A 15,008-nucleotide genomic window follows, 5' to 3' on the forward strand; every position below is an offset into this window, starting at 1 on the left:
TTGGGACACAGGGAGAGGAGTCAAAGTGTCACCACGCAGTGTCATGTGCAGAGCAGGGACTGTACCAGGCCTATCTGAGTGCCATGCACTGTTCACTTTCTGAGGGAAGAGGTACCTGACCAGTCCCATTTCACAGATGGAGAAACTGAGGCCCAGAGCCACTGCTGGCCACAGTTTCCAGTTGTAAGGCAATAGAGCTGGAATTCAATTTTAAAAGTACATTTATTTATTGTATGTGTGAGTAGGTGCATACATGCCACAGAGGATGACTTGTGGGAGTTGGTTCTCTCCTTCTACCATGGTTGGGTCTCCATAATAGAACTTGGGACATCAAGCTTGACTGCAAGCTCCTTTTCCCAGTGAGCCATCTCATCAGCTCCAAAGCTGGCATGAGAACCAAGCTATTTGGCTGTGGGATCCTCAAGTTGGGTTGGGATCCAGGCTGAAATGACCAGCTTTTTCAAGCTGGGCATGTGAGAACTGAGCTCCAGGAGAAATTTGGAGGTTATTGTGTGCTGTCCTATGGGCCTCAGCTTTGACGTCAGGGATGCTCTGTCAACCCGGAGGCTGTGTGGGCTGCCTCAATCATCTTCACCAACTTTCTGACACCCCGGCAGGACGCTTTGCTTCTTAGTTTGGGGGATTCACCCAAGGGTGTTGACTTTGTGTGGTACCAAGCGGGGTCTCTGTTTCACAGCTGGACAGCGGCAGAACCCTAGGCTCCTGTGTGTCACATGCCAGTCACAAAGCCATATTTATAAATTGCACACAGCCTGTTATCGTAAACTTGAAGGTGAAGGTAGGAAGATCAGGGGTTCGAGATTATCCTTAGTTACACAATGAGTTCACAATCAGTCTGGCATACTAAAGACCCTGCCTCAAAAGTAAACAAAACTGCCGGGCGTTGGTGGCACACGCCTTTAGTCTCAGCACTCGGGAGGCAGAGGAAGGAGGATCTCTGTGAGTTCAAGACCAGTCTGGTCAACAAGAGCTAGTTCCAGGACAGTCTCCAAAGCCACAGAGAAACCCTGTCTCAACCTCCCCCCACCCCCGAACTCCCACACCCCGCCAAAAAAGACCAACAACCACCACCTTCTGCTGGCTGGGAAGGGTCACAGGGCTGACCCAAACTAAACAAGAGCCTGGCATCCTTTCACTTAGCACTTGGAGGCTGAGGCAGGAGGAGCTTAGGTCCCGGGGTTAGCCTGGGCTACAGAGGCAGACTGTCTAAAACACACACACCAACACTGAGGAAGACACTGTGAGCTCACACAGCAGGGCCTCTGTGGAGAAGGCTCTGCGTGTCACACCTCTTTCTTCCCCGACTCCTGGCTGTGGAGGAACGCCCCAACACTGGGCAGTGTGTAAAGGCATGCCTCTGGGCCCCTGCTCTCAGGGGACAGCCCTGTGACCTCATTCTGAGGAAGCAGTCTCCAGCATATTATCAAGCAATTGCCATGGAGGCCTCCCCTTTCTGGTGCACGAGCTGCAGAGGGGATGACTGAGGCCATGTGGCTGTTTGAGCATCCTGTTGGCTGGGACCTCCTGCTTTCTCAGACAGAATGTTCTCAGAGTGAACACAGCGCCATGTGCCTGTTGTTGTCTCACAGACATGGCCCAACTGCCTGGTGATGGCTGTGTACACAGTAGGCACTTAATTCATACTCCTCCAGTGACAGGTTACATCCGAACACATGGCCTAGAATGGACCAGTACTCAGCTCTCAAAAAGTGTCCACAAGGACCCAGATGGCAGGCACATACATCACAGCCTGGCTTCTCTTGTCCTGTGTACTTAAACCCTCTTAATAAGGAGGTGTGCATGGCAGCAAGGTGGCTGACAGAGACAGGAGGTCACACAGCAGGCACTGTATACACACGTTAGCAACCAGTGACTCACAAAAAGGATGGTGGCGGGTGAGGGGACCACTCGTGGCTCCCAGACCGTGCCTCCTGCTCCAGGGTGCCACAGAGCTAGCTGCTCAGAGGAGGAAACTGACTCTCCAAATCACACAGCATTCCTTACGTTCCAGTCACTGAGTCTTCCTGGGTTTTCTGTTTGTGGACCCAGGGTGATTGTGATCCCAGCCTCTCCTGGCTTTTGCCACTGGGCTTTCAAAATGGACACAACTCAAGGGTTTCCCTCTTTTTCCTAATTGTTCAAGACCGTAGCTGCCAGGGACTGCCTCACAGATGCTACAGGGGCCTAGGAACAAGAGAGGTGCCTGGATTGCCATGCCCCTGAGACTGGAGGGTGAAACCATCTACGGTTGTAACAGGATCCCATGTAGCTGTAGAAACATCGCCGCCACCACACAGTAGCTGAGTTCCGTTCCGCTCTTGGGTGGGGAGTCACCAAGATACATGGCCTTGCCCTCCTGAGATGCAAACTGGGCTTCATGGTACATATACTTGTCTCACATAGCTCAGCAAGATGCTCATTTGTAGAACACACACACACACACACACACACACACACACAGGACAGATACTGAGGCAGACAGGAAGAGAGAGACAACAGAAACTCAGATAGACAGACAGACACAGAAAGAGACAGACAGACACAGGGGGAGACAGCGGAAAGATAGGACAGAGGAAAAGGATAGACGGAAGAGAAACAGACAAGGACTGAGAGCGTGTGCCCTCCAGTGGCCACCCTGGACTATGTGGGTTGGCGACTGGAGACTCAACCTTCCCCTCTCTGGCCACCAGATGTCTTGATTCTGTGCAGCCCAAGGCAGTTTCAGTTTTCAAGTCACGAGATTCCCAAGGCTTCCAGTGAACAAGACTCACACACTGTGTCCTCCACACCAATGTCTCTCATGTTTCTCCATCCTCCTGTGTCTCCTCTGCCGTCCCTCCGCCCCAGACAGGAGGGTCCGAGAGCGGTCTCTGTCGCCCTCTGGTGGTAACATGCTATTATAGTACAGGGTAGACCGGGATGAGGCTGATATACTGGAAGAGCTGGGTTCCTGAGGAAGCTGATCCCTTAAGAGAGAAGACAGCAGACAGACGGATGCAGGGATGCACCAATCTGCTGGCTATCAGAGGCAGGGTTCAGCCATTCCTGCACCCCATATCCTTAGGATATGGCCATATCCTTAAGGCATTGACACCGCTGCCCCGACAGAAAAGCCACGAGCAGTCAGTGAATGGTCAGGACCGCAGGAGGTGGTCCTGGTGATGAAGGCAGGGTGTGGATAGCTCACCCTGTGTGGGGCCCAGCCGCACAGGGGAGCTAGCTTCCAGTGCCCCACCCTCCCTGCCTCTTCATCGCAGCACCAGGGGCTCCATTGTTAGCTAATTGTCTAATTCCAGAGAGATCGTGCGCTTTGCTTCAGGTCACACAGCCAAACTGGGGTGTGGGATTTGAACCTGGTCCAGCTGACCTGAAAGCCCCTGCCTTAATAAGGGTTTAGAAGCAAATACCAGCGTGGTGAGAGCTGGAATGCACACAGCGCTGACCCAGTGTGACAGTGACCCCAGCGAGCTGTCCACACCCTGCCTCCACCACCAGGCCTGGGTACGACTCTGGCTGCCTTGTTTCTTAAGTGAAATGCCAGGCTGTGACACACTCTTAGCATGAGTAAAACACACCAAGGGCAGTGGGGATCTTAGTGCTGTGGCACTGGGGTCACCTTTCCTAACTCTAACAGTAGGAGTCACATGCTCAGGGAGACCCAGGCCGCCTGATGTCAGCGCTGCACTGAGCGGCTGCTTCTCATTCCTTCCGTTCACAGGCAAGCCCTCTGCCCCTGCCCCCGCCCCAGCCCCGCCCCGCCCCCGCCTGCTGCCTCCTCCTTTACAGTCTACTTTTTCACCCTTGACAGTGACACCGGCTTCTAGGCCCTGCCCACCTGACCTTGGAACCCACATATGCAGCAGGGCCCAGGGTGAAGTCCCAGGCAAGCTGCCTTCAGGGGGCTCCCTGTCCCCTCCCGGTGAATGAATACAGTCGCTTTGGACCCCAAGAAGCTCTGTATTTGAAAGCATGTAGCGTCTCTCTGCTCCCCCACCTCCCATTCTAGAGTCCAATTAAGCCCAAAGCAAGTCCTCCTCACCCCGCAGGGGAGGCCCTGGTTGCCCAGCAACCAGCTGGGCTCCTCCCAGGGCTTGCCTGGGATGGCCCGTTGCCTGGCAACCAGGCAGCAGAGTCCCTTGAGCCCAGCCAGACCACACAGCTGGGCCCAGCCTTGGCTGGCTTCTCTCTGCCTAGGGGACCCCTGGGACCCTGTTCTTATTCCCCAAGATCAAGGCAGCAACTGCCCGGTCCACAATGAATGTCCTCCTCTCCAGGTGAGCAGCCTGCGCTGCTGGGAGGGAGGTGCTGGTGGGACTCTCACCTTCTGCTGCTTCAGGGAGGAGGGCAGGTGAGCTCTCGCCTTTGCTGCCTGAGGACCTGGTGCAGCCGCCGTCAGGTCTGTTCCCTGCTCCCCACACATACTGCCGAGAAAGCCCTTCACAGCCCCGGCCCCAGACCTTGCCCTGGGGAGCCCTGCACGTTGCTCTGCCTAATGCACTGGACTCACTGTCACTGGCTCTCCCTGGTTGACTTTGAGTCTCCCTGTAGCCTGGATGCACCCAGTGTGCTCCTTAAAAGCTGGCTTCCCATCCCTCCCCCCACGGAGCCTGATTCCCAGAACCTGGGACCTGCACATATACTGTGTATGAGTGATTCTCCCTCGGAACCTGGCTTGTTGTGTGCCCTTGGACAGGATGCTTTGTCTCTCTGGGTCTCAGTTTACTTGATATAAAAATGGAGACAATGTGACACACACCTTTAATCTCAGCACTCGGGAGGCAGAGGCAGGCAGATCTCTGTGAGTTCGAGGCCAGCCTGGTCTACAGAGTGAGTTTCAAGACAGGCTCCAAAGCTACAGAGAAACCCTTTCTTGCACACATACACACACCCTCCGCCCAACTGGAGACAGCAACATACAGGGAAGTGTGACCAGAGCATTTGCAAACTACAAAGTTGAGGCTCGTTAGGAGGGGTGAGATGATGCTCCTCGAAGGTTCTGGGGGGCCAATGAGGGGCTTAGGCTCTAGAGAGGGACAGCAACAGCCTGGGGCCGAGGGTGGGGAGTGTGGAGGGAGGCCAAAGGAGGCAGATACTGCAGCAGGCTCCTGCACTCTCAGGAAAGTTGAGGTCACATGCTATCGCTGAACACAGCGTATGTGTAGGTTACGCGGAGAGGGACAGGGACAGACAAGGCTGGGTCATGGGAGAGTTGGCATAAGCCCAGCAGGCGTGTCAGGGAGGGCAAGGGTGTGGAGTGTGGTGGTTCAGCAGTCTGCAGGGTCCTCCATGGAGGAGCCCAGGGCTGCTAGGGAGGGAGGAGGGACCAGCCAGAGGAGTTTGGGAGAATGAGGGCCCAAATACCCTGCAGGTAGCTTGAGGGAACACATGGTGGCAACATGCATCTGTCAGACCTGGGCACGCAGCATCCAGTGAGACACACACCTTTAATCTCAGCACTCGGGAGGCAGAGGCAGGCAGATCTCTGTGCCAGCACAGCTGCCCACTACAATGCCTTCCCACTGGAGCGTACCTGCCACCAGCTGGACTGCAAGAGGCGAGACCCTGGGAGAGAAAGAGGGTGTGCAAACGGCCTTCCTAAAAATAGATTGCGTATTTGTGTGTCTTATAATGTGTGTGTCTGTGCATACTTGCTCAGAGCCCAGAGGAGGAGGATGGGTGCCCTGTCTATCACTCTCCACCTTATTCCTTTGAGACAGGGTCTGTCACTGAACCAGGAGCTAGGCTGGCAACCAGCAAATCAGTCATCCTCCTGTCTCCATGCCCACCATGCTGGAGTTACATACAGGTGCATGTGGGGTCACTCCTGATCTTTTGTTGTTGTTTTAAGTGTGTGTGTGTGTGTGTGTGCGCGCGCTTCGTTTGGTTTGGTTTGGTTTTTGAAAGGGTTTCTCTGTGTAGTCCTGGTTGTTCTGGAACTTTCTATGTAGGCTAGGTTGCTCTCAGACTCACATGCATGACCATACCCAACTCATATTTTTAGATTTTCAGTTATGTATGTGTGTATACAGATGTGGATTTGTGCACATGAGTGCAGGTGCTCATGGGGGCCAGCAGAGGGCATCAAATCCCGTGGAGCTGCAGTTACAGATGGTTGTGAATTTGGATTTTTCTAGAAGAGCAATAGGCGTACTTAACTACTGAGCCATGTGTCTAGCCCCTCTCCACTATTTAACTAGGGAGCTGGGAATCCAAACTTAGGTCTTTAGTGGTGTTTTTTACCCACTGAACCATTTCTCCAGACCTCAAATTATCTGTTAGCCTCAAATGGATCCCCCAAAAGTCATTATTTTGACCCCAAGATCCTAAAACAGGGGAAAGAGTGGACAGCATGGGGAGGATCCATGGGAGTGGAGGGGGCTGGAGGAGTCTCTGCAGTTGATACAGCAGTGTGCACAAGAGTATGGGGGTACTGCACCCCTTCACAGGCCCCAGGGACAAAGGCCCCACCTGAGTTCCATCCACCACTGCTCAGCCGTGGGGCACAGGCAGGTCTTTTCTTCTACCTCAATGGGCCCAAGATGTCACTTAGAACTGTCCAGGGACCAGGTACGTGGGGACAAGGTGCTTGGAAAGTGCTTGCCACATTGGAGAGGTGGGTATGGTGGCTTCAGTGACCATGACCTTGTCTGCACTTGGTGTCATCACCCCTACCCAGGGACAGTCAGGTGAGGGCCATGGAGAACACCGTGAGCAATGCTGAGAGGTATTTTGGTCAGTTCTGCTCGCTGTTGGCCTCTTACACACGCAAGACAGCCCGACTGCGCGACAAGGCCGACCAGCTGGTGAAGCAGCTGATGGACTTTGCCAACACTGAGAACCCGGAGTTGCGGGCTACCATGAAAGACTTTGCTGAGGACCTGGCCAAAGTGCAGGATTACCGGCAGGCAGAGGTGAGCATGGCGGCCCGGGGCCGGAGTGAGAGCTGGATCATTCTCTCCCCTCATGACCACCCTGGCGACAGGGTACAAGACTTCACGGTGTTGGACAAGGACTACTCTAGCCACGGGGACCTGGAAGCCTATCGGGGGGCCCCATGAGGACCTCAGATTCCTGGGTGTAGGGAGGTGAAGGAGATAGCGACAGAACGATGTCTTCAGAAACAGCCTGCGTGGTTGGCAGAGGAGAGGATGAGAGAACACGGTGGCTGAGTGTCACAGAGCGGGGTGCACACAGCACAGGCTCTGTGACAGACAGCTCCTGCTACCCCCACATCTAACCAGGCAGGCGCATGCTCTTGGGACAGAGGGTGACTGACCATGAGAGACGCTGCCTCCCATGGTGCATGAAGATGTCACATGGTCACTGAGTGGCTGCTTATGCCCATTGTTTTCTTGGGGGGATAAGGTCACTGTGTAGCCTAGTCTGACCTAGAACTCAAGGCCAGCCTCCTGCCTCAGCCTCCTGTGTGCCAGGATTACAGGTGTGAGGTACCCTTCCCTGTTCTGACCAGATGGAAAACTGAAGCTTCCAGATGTATGCCAGGCAGTTGAGTGCCACCCGGCAACCCCACCCAGCTGGAGGCCTCTGGTTTCCTCCATTGTGGAGAGCTGGCCCTAAGCCTAAGAAAGAGCTCATACAGCCACCAAGAAGAACATTATGTTCTTAAAGGGTTTAGGACATCAAAGGGATGGAGAAAGGACTAGCAACTGAGTTTTCTGAAAGTAAGGAAAGGGTGGGGCTATCCCTTCTATGACCCTTTACCATGACACTGTCCCTCTCAGAGGTCAAGGGGACTGAAAAGGAATGGCCTAGCAGGGCTCCAGCCACTCCTGCTCCTTTGGCAAGCCTGGGCCCCAGGATTCTGGGAGCCGGGACAGGAGGACAGACCTCTCTAGATGTTTTGCCCAGACACTGCCCCTACCCAGGCCTCCTCCATCAATCCCTCTGCTGCTGGTGCAAGACCCCAAGACCCAGAGCAGTGTCACCTTAGGGTCCTGCCAGGTGCTGGGATGTAGTCACCTTTCATTGCTGTGCCCAAAAGCCTGACTAAGCAACCAACCTAAGGCAGGAAGGATTTATTCTGCTCATGTGACGGGGAAGTCATGGCGGCTAGTGGGAGGCCGCTGGTCACATCCATTTGCAGTCAGGAGGCAGAGAGAGATGGATGCTGGTACTCAACTCACCTTCTCCTTTTACTTCAGTCCCAGACTTCAGCCCAGGGCCGGGTGTCACCCGCTCTTATGGTGGGTCTTTCATCTCAATGAATCCAATCTAAAAATTGCTCCCGCAGATGTGGCCAGAGCTTGTCTTCTAGGTCCTTTCAAGTTAACAATGTAAGCCATCATGGGGTGGAGGGAACCGTCCCCTGTCTCTCTCCTGAGCTGTCAGCTGTTAGGAGAACCTGGAATCTGAAGCCTGGGATGAGGTCTAAGGATCTTACGTTGCTTCCTGTGCCCGCCCACTGGCCCTGCCAGGACTAGAGGTCACGAAGAGCTGTCGGCTTGGACTCCTACACCAGTCTTTGCTTCGTGCAACCTCCATCTCCTCTTCCAAGCAGCTCAACACCTTGAGGCAGCCTGGAGCCCGGAACTGCACAGGGCCCAGGAGATGGAAGGGCCTGAAGCCCTGTCTCTGCTTTGAGGCAGCCTGGAGCCCGGAACTGCACAGGGCCCAGGAGATGGAAGGGCCTGAAGCCCCGTCTCTGCTTTGCTGGGACTCCACACACAAACTGTCCCCAGAACATGTCACCCTCCCTAGTGATAGCCCCAAGTTCTGTGCTGGGTGTTGTGCTCCCAGACTCTGTAACTGTTCCACTGTCCTGTTGAGATGCCCTGGGCCACAGTCACTGTACCAGGGCACAGTTGGGGATGCCAGCTTAGTGGGGACAAGCACATGGCCAGAGCCCTTGAGGACAGAGCCGGTCCCTTGCTATCCCAGGTGTGGGCCGTGTGTAGCCCCTGGGGTTGCGAGCGATGATCACAGAACTGTCTTCACTTTTTCTTATGCTGTCACATGTGCCCTGCAGGTTGAGAGGCTGGAGGCCAAGGTCATCAGCCCCCTGAAGCTCTACGGTGCCCAAATAAAGCAGACCCGGGTGAGCTGGGCGACCTCAAGGTGTTCAGGGGTGGGGACTATCCCCTTGGTATCTCTAGGAAACGACCCTCTTTTTCTGTGTAGGCAGATATCAAGAAATGTAAACGTGTCCAAAATAATGAGATCAAACAACTGGAAAAGCTGGAGAAACTGAGGCAGAAGTCACCGTCAGATCGACAAATGATTGTATCCTTGCTCCTGCTAGGCAGGGTGGCCACCCCACACAGTGCACTGAAGGGATTGGGGACCTGGATCCACTGAGCAGGGGCTGCCGAGGGGGTACCACCAGCAGGCCACCTGGCTTCACCTGAATCCTTAACAGTCCTCCTCAGTCCCAGGTGAGTGACATGTGTCATATTTCCATCTGGGCAGGCAGCATCTCCACATCTTAGCAGGTAACAAAGACTTCCTGGAATGGTAGGTGACGCTTACCCAGTGAGGCCAGTGCCCATGTGGCTTAGCACAGCCGGGTGATGCGAAGGAAGGGCGGGTGCTGAGGGTCAGAAGATCTGGGCTCTGTCCAGCAAGCCACCCAGTCGAGGGGTCACCTGCATCCTGACCACAGGGTAGCCACTGCCAGCCCCAGCCCTATTGCCCAAGCAAGCTTGGGTGTGAATGCCAGACCCAGTGAGATGGTGGCACTACCATTTCTTCATGAGCTGGGGGCGGGGCTGTGGAGGACTTGCCATCCCTGCCCTGCTTGTCACTATGAAGGTGGCCTCATTCAGAGTGGCCCTTCATGGACCTAAGTCATAGTTGCACTTTGACCCCTAGGGACATTTTGGATTGTCATGTAGGAGGGGTTCACTATGACACACAGTCACTGTCTAGTGCCCGCTCCCTCCCTCTTCCTCCCCCCATAGATTAGGGGTTAGAATCCACTGAGGAGCTCTCTGGTTTTATCATGGGTAGGCAGATCGCTCCTCTGGGAATCCAGGGGATTAGTCCCACCTCTTCCAGCATCCGGGCCACAGTTCCATTGGGCTCCCCAGCCCCACTCCGGTTCACTCCTGTTGCTTTATCAGAGAATTCGGGATCACTAAGCACCTTAGGTCAGAAGCCCGCAGGCCACTGTAGCCTAGTGTGCCCTATACTGTGTCTGGTGACCTGTGGACAGGACACAGGGCCTAGGAGGTGGACATCTTTTTTTTTTTTTTAAGATTTATTTATTTTATGTATATAGTGTTCTGCTTGCATGCCAGAAGAGGGCACCAGATCCCATTATAGATGGCTTTGAGTCACCATGTGGTTGCCAGAATTGAACTTCTGTGTCCTCTGGAAGAGCAGCCAGTGCTCTTAACCTCTGAGCTGTCTCTCCAGCCCTGGAGGTGGACATCTTTGGATCCGCCATCCTGGTGTCCGTTCTGTAATATGAAGAGCACCACACCTGGAGCAAGGGGATCAGGCGTGGCTTTAAGCCTGGAGCAAGCACCTCTGACTTCGATCCCAGCCCCTGCCAGTGCCCCTACCTCCTGGTCACCCATCTGTTTAGATCCCAGCCCCCTTCTCTTATTGGGGACCTTATAGGAGCCTCTAGCTCCCTCGTCCTCCCCCATTTCACAAACATTTAGTTGGTGTTAGGGCCCCATGCTAAAGGAGAGGCAAGTGAGACCCAGGAGGGTGACTTGCTCAGTGTCACACATGACCTTAAATGCCAAACTCAGAACTCAGTTCCAGTGAAGGCTGCTCAGGGATTGGTCTTGGCACAGAGCCAACTTTGCCATATGAGGCGTGAACAGGCAATTCACCTGCAATTGTCATGGGCAGAATCAGTTACCAAGAACATGGAGCCTCCATGGAATAAAGCTCAGACCAGCAAGTGCCTATCTCAGAATGATGGTTATTGCTGACAGTGTTGGGGACGGGTCTGGGGCCCTGGGAGCCTCACACATGCTGAGCATGGGCTCTACTGTGGAACAGCTCCCCATCTCTTACCATCCAATTCTCTCGACTTTGCAAGCAGCTCTCATTACTGTCTTCCAGCTTGCAAGAAAATTGAAGCTCAGAGAAGTTAAGTGACGTATCTGAGGTCACACAGCTAAGAAACAGGTCTGTCCAACCTCAGCGACCACCCTTTTACCATGATTCCTGCCTGGCTATTTCTTCAATGACCAAGTTAGCAAGAGACTTAGTGAGGCAGGAGGAACTCCCCCAAAGGATATGGTAGGACTGAGAACAACCCAGAATAGTATGTAGGAGCCAGGACTGCCGTGTAACACTTTCTACTTCTTGTGTTCTCGAGGTCAGGCGGAGACCAGTGCACAGAGGGCCTCTGTGGACACCAACCGCTCTACCCACCACCTGGCAGAGACCGTGGATGCCTTCCAGGAGCAGAAGCTGAAGGACCTCAGGGTGGGCAGTGGCAGCCCTGTGTGGGTGTATGCATTCATGTGGGTGTGTGTGACTTCCTGAGCTTGAGAGTAGGTACACACGCAGTGTGTGAGAACACGACCTCAGAAGCCAGCGCTCTGGGAAGACTTGGTCCTGGCTACAGACGATAGGCTGTCTGCTCGGGGTGGGCTGGCCTCACCCAGCTGTTCAGTGCTCTGGACAAGCTCCCAGCCAGGAGGATGCTGAGGCACGGTTCTGTCCCCACTGTCCCCTCCTGCTCCTGCTCTTCTTTCTCACCCACGTCCACAAGAGATCCTAGGTCCTCGTTGAAGCTCTAAAAGCTCTTTTGGGAAGCAGCCATGTTGAGGTGCTGTGAGGCAGGCAGGGTCTCCTTTATCTCCACCAGGACTGCTCCCCTCGGCACTATGGGATACTAAGTCCAGTCCCAGGTCCTTCAAGAGGTCTCAAGAACTTGCTCTTTCAGGGCTAACAGACCATGGCTATCTCTGTCTGCCCCACCCTCCAGTCCTCTCTTTCCCCTCTTCAACCCCAGGAACCTCATGGCAGACAGCTCTGATCTGTCAGTCTTGGCATTCACACCCTTTGGTGGCTCACCTTGTCCTGAGGTCAAAGGACAATCCACCTCTAACCCAAGGCAGCAGCCTGGGCCTTCCAGCCTCCTGTGCAATCACTCCCACCCCAGCCTCAAGGACCAAGCCCCTGTCTACCCCATGGACTTAGCACAGGCTGTGCCCTGTGTCAGCCCCCTGTATTGGCTTTACCCCTCTCATCTCTGAGGCCCAGAAGGTCAGCTAGACCCCCAGACCACCTGGCCTCTAGATCCAGGGCCTGGGATATGGTGGGTATGTGGGAAATAGTTGTGGAACAAGCAAGTGAGAATATAAGTAAATGAAACTGGGAACTGGTGCAGGCTGTCTGGATTATGAGGCCTTTCAAACGGCAGTGGCCTCTGTTAGTGTGGTGTGATAGGGGCTTGGCACCCGTGGGGTCTTCTTGCCTCTAGGTAGAGGGCTGTCCCTCGCCCTCTACTTAAAAAGGATTGTGGGTGTGTCTCAGCATACGTGATGTGAACCTGTGTGGTGCCACTGCCCTGACTAGGCTGCTCTCCCACAGAGAATCTTCTCTGACTTTGTGACCATCGAGATGGTCTTCCACGCAAAGGCAGTGGAGGTATATTCCAGTGCTTTCAGGACCCTGGAGAGCTACGACCTGGAGCGAGACCTGCAGGTGGGTCACTGGGCTTTTCCGAGTTTCTATCTAGCTTGAGGGCTTGCTCTGATGAGCTACTTCAAACACCTGGTAGAGTGCCACCCTGTAGTGGAATCTTCTCCTGGTCACCTGGAACATCACCTGCTCAGCTTCACAGGACTGTTTAGTCCCAAAGAGAAACAGCGGGGACCAAAACTTTCTGTGACTGTCCCCAGCCATGCTAATTAGATTCGTAGCAAGCTTTATCTGCAGAGCTCAGCCCCAAAGCTGATGCTGTGAGCCAATTATCTGTCCCTTTATCTCGTGGCTTTGGGTCACAGTCTGGAGCTGGGCTGTTTCAAAGGCCTCTTTCTGTATGTGCAGATGGTGGTGGGAGGCAGCTGTGCTCTGGATGCAGGGAAAGGGTAAAGGTGCCTTGGGAGGCAGTGTGGAGTTCTATGGGTATGGATCTTGATAACTGAGCCAGGAGTCCACAAAAGCCCACCGCCTGGTACCCACCCCAGGTTCCCTTGGTGAATGATTCCCACCAGCCAGCAGCCTGAGATATGGGGAGCACTGAGGCCTTGTGGGGTCAAGAGGAAGTCATTCTGTGTGCTCCTGCCAGGGTGCTTCAGGCGACCCACTAAGGCTGGCACTCAAGAGCAGAATGGGAGATGGATGATCCATTAAAGGGTTCTTACAAATGCTGTAAAACCACACAGAAGGATACAGAAAAACCCCAGGTTCTCAAAGGCTTCATTCATCTCTATGGCCCATGATAGCCTCAATCATGATCCTCCTGCCTCAGCCTCCTCTACCTAGAGGCAAGAAGACCCCACAGGTGCCTCATAGGCACGTGGCCTGTGTCCCAGCTCTACAGTGTTCTTCCTGTCTTTGACTCCTACTTCACTACTGTGCTTTCAAGCTGCATCCGGCCCCTCTGACCTTTCCTTGGCAGGACTTCAGAGCTAAGATGCGTGGAGCTTATGGGCACAGTGAAGCTCGGCCACTCACGGACAACAGCCCCTCTCTATCTGTTCCTTGGCCTCTGGCCAGCCAGGTGAGCACTTGTGCATCACAGGAGTTAACCCAGGGACAAAGTGAAGAAACGAGGGAAGTGGATGGGTGGCTGACAACTGGAGCAGTGGTGGCATTGCTGGGGAGGGACTGCCCGTGTCCACCTGCGTGTGCCCAGCACCCAGAGGCATGCCGAGCGGAGTGCACTGAAGGGAGGGTCTGGCATGGCAGACTCAGAACTTCTCAGATGTTAGGAATAAGGCACACTCTCCAAATGCCATCTGACAGCCCAGGAACAAGCTCACTGTCATCAGTCTTAGGCCAACAACCTCAGGGAAATCGGCAGTGTCTGCAAGTGGGGTGTGGCCAGGGCGGACATGGGCTCAGAGTCACAGTGAAGAGAGGTGGCCACTGTGGGGGGAGGTGACCAGTGTAAGGGGAGGTGGCCACTGGGAGGGGAGGTGACCAGTGCAGGGGGAGGTGGCCACTGTGGGGGGAGGTGACCAGTGTAAGGGGAGGTGGCCACTGGGAGGGGAGGTGACCAGTGCAGGGGGAGGTGGCCACTGGGAGGGGAGGTGTCCAGTGCAGGGGGAGGTGGCCACTGGGAGGGGAGGTTATCAGTGCAAGGGGCTGTCACTGAGCTTCACGAAGGTCTTTTCTAAGCACAGTGAAGGAACTGGGTTTTCTCCAGACTCACTCTCCCTGGCTGGTCCTCATGCCCTCTCTTGGTCTCACTTGCTGAGAGCTCATAGCCAGTCACTCCTCATGGCAGTGCAGGGGAGCCACCTCTCCAACTCAGGGGTTGTCACCACCACTCCTGGTTTGGATGTTGTGGCTGTGACTTTTCTTTCTGACGTCCAGAGTGTGCAGAGCACCATGGCACACCAGGAGAAAGATGAAGAGGAGAGTGAGGCTGACTCTGTGGAGGAGATCCCCCTGGAGGACCTCAAGGGGCAGCATCAGGGACGCCGTGACTAGGAAGAAGATCCCAGTGGCAGGTGGAAGGCTTAGGCTGACCTGGACCTTGGTGGGTTCCGCTTGTGTCCGAGGGTCAGGTATCCCTGGGGCCTCACTTCCCTCATCAGCACAGTAGGCCGCTCTGCAGACTCAAATTCCCCGTGTCAGTGAAAGATATGTGACTGTCAACTGCATCCTTGCTTGATCTGTTTCCTGCCTTCATCTGGGGACAGGCGTCTCCACACTTGTGTTAATGCTAAAACATGCTGAATTAGATTTTGGGGTCTTCCCAGTAAAGTACTACTACCCAGGAGGCTAAAGCAGCAGAAGCATGGCCACCCTGCCTGGAAGCTGCAATCTTCATCAGGTGTTGGAGGGCCAGTTCCTCCTAAGGCTGGGAGGAAGGGGCTGCCCAGGCC

At 54.6% G+C, this 15,008-nt stretch overlaps 1 protein-coding gene across 1 annotated transcript; it reads left to right on the forward strand.

Moving 5' to 3' along the window:
* The first annotated feature begins 4,143 nt into the window (after nucleotides 1-4,143).
* Nucleotides 4,144-14,783, forward strand: Cibar2 (CBY1 interacting BAR domain containing 2). The gene is made up of 9 exons (XM_005073097.4): nucleotides 4,144-4,295; nucleotides 6,698-6,932; nucleotides 9,008-9,076; nucleotides 9,160-9,261; nucleotides 9,408-9,413; nucleotides 11,323-11,427; nucleotides 12,541-12,654; nucleotides 13,574-13,675; nucleotides 14,494-14,783. Exons 1-9 carry the CDS (start codon nucleotides 4,276-4,278, stop codon nucleotides 14,608-14,610), a joined length of 870 nt encoding a protein of 289 aa, XP_005073154.1. The 5' UTR covers nucleotides 4,144-4,275; the 3' UTR covers nucleotides 14,611-14,783.
* The last annotated feature ends 225 nt before the right edge of the window (nucleotides 14,784-15,008 follow it).

This window comes from Mesocricetus auratus, unplaced genomic scaffold, assembly GCF_017639785.1.
Source record: "Mesocricetus auratus isolate SY011 unplaced genomic scaffold, BCM_Maur_2.0 Super-Scaffold_6723, whole genome shotgun sequence".
Taxonomy (NCBI): Eukaryota; Metazoa; Chordata; class Mammalia; order Rodentia; family Cricetidae; genus Mesocricetus; species Mesocricetus auratus.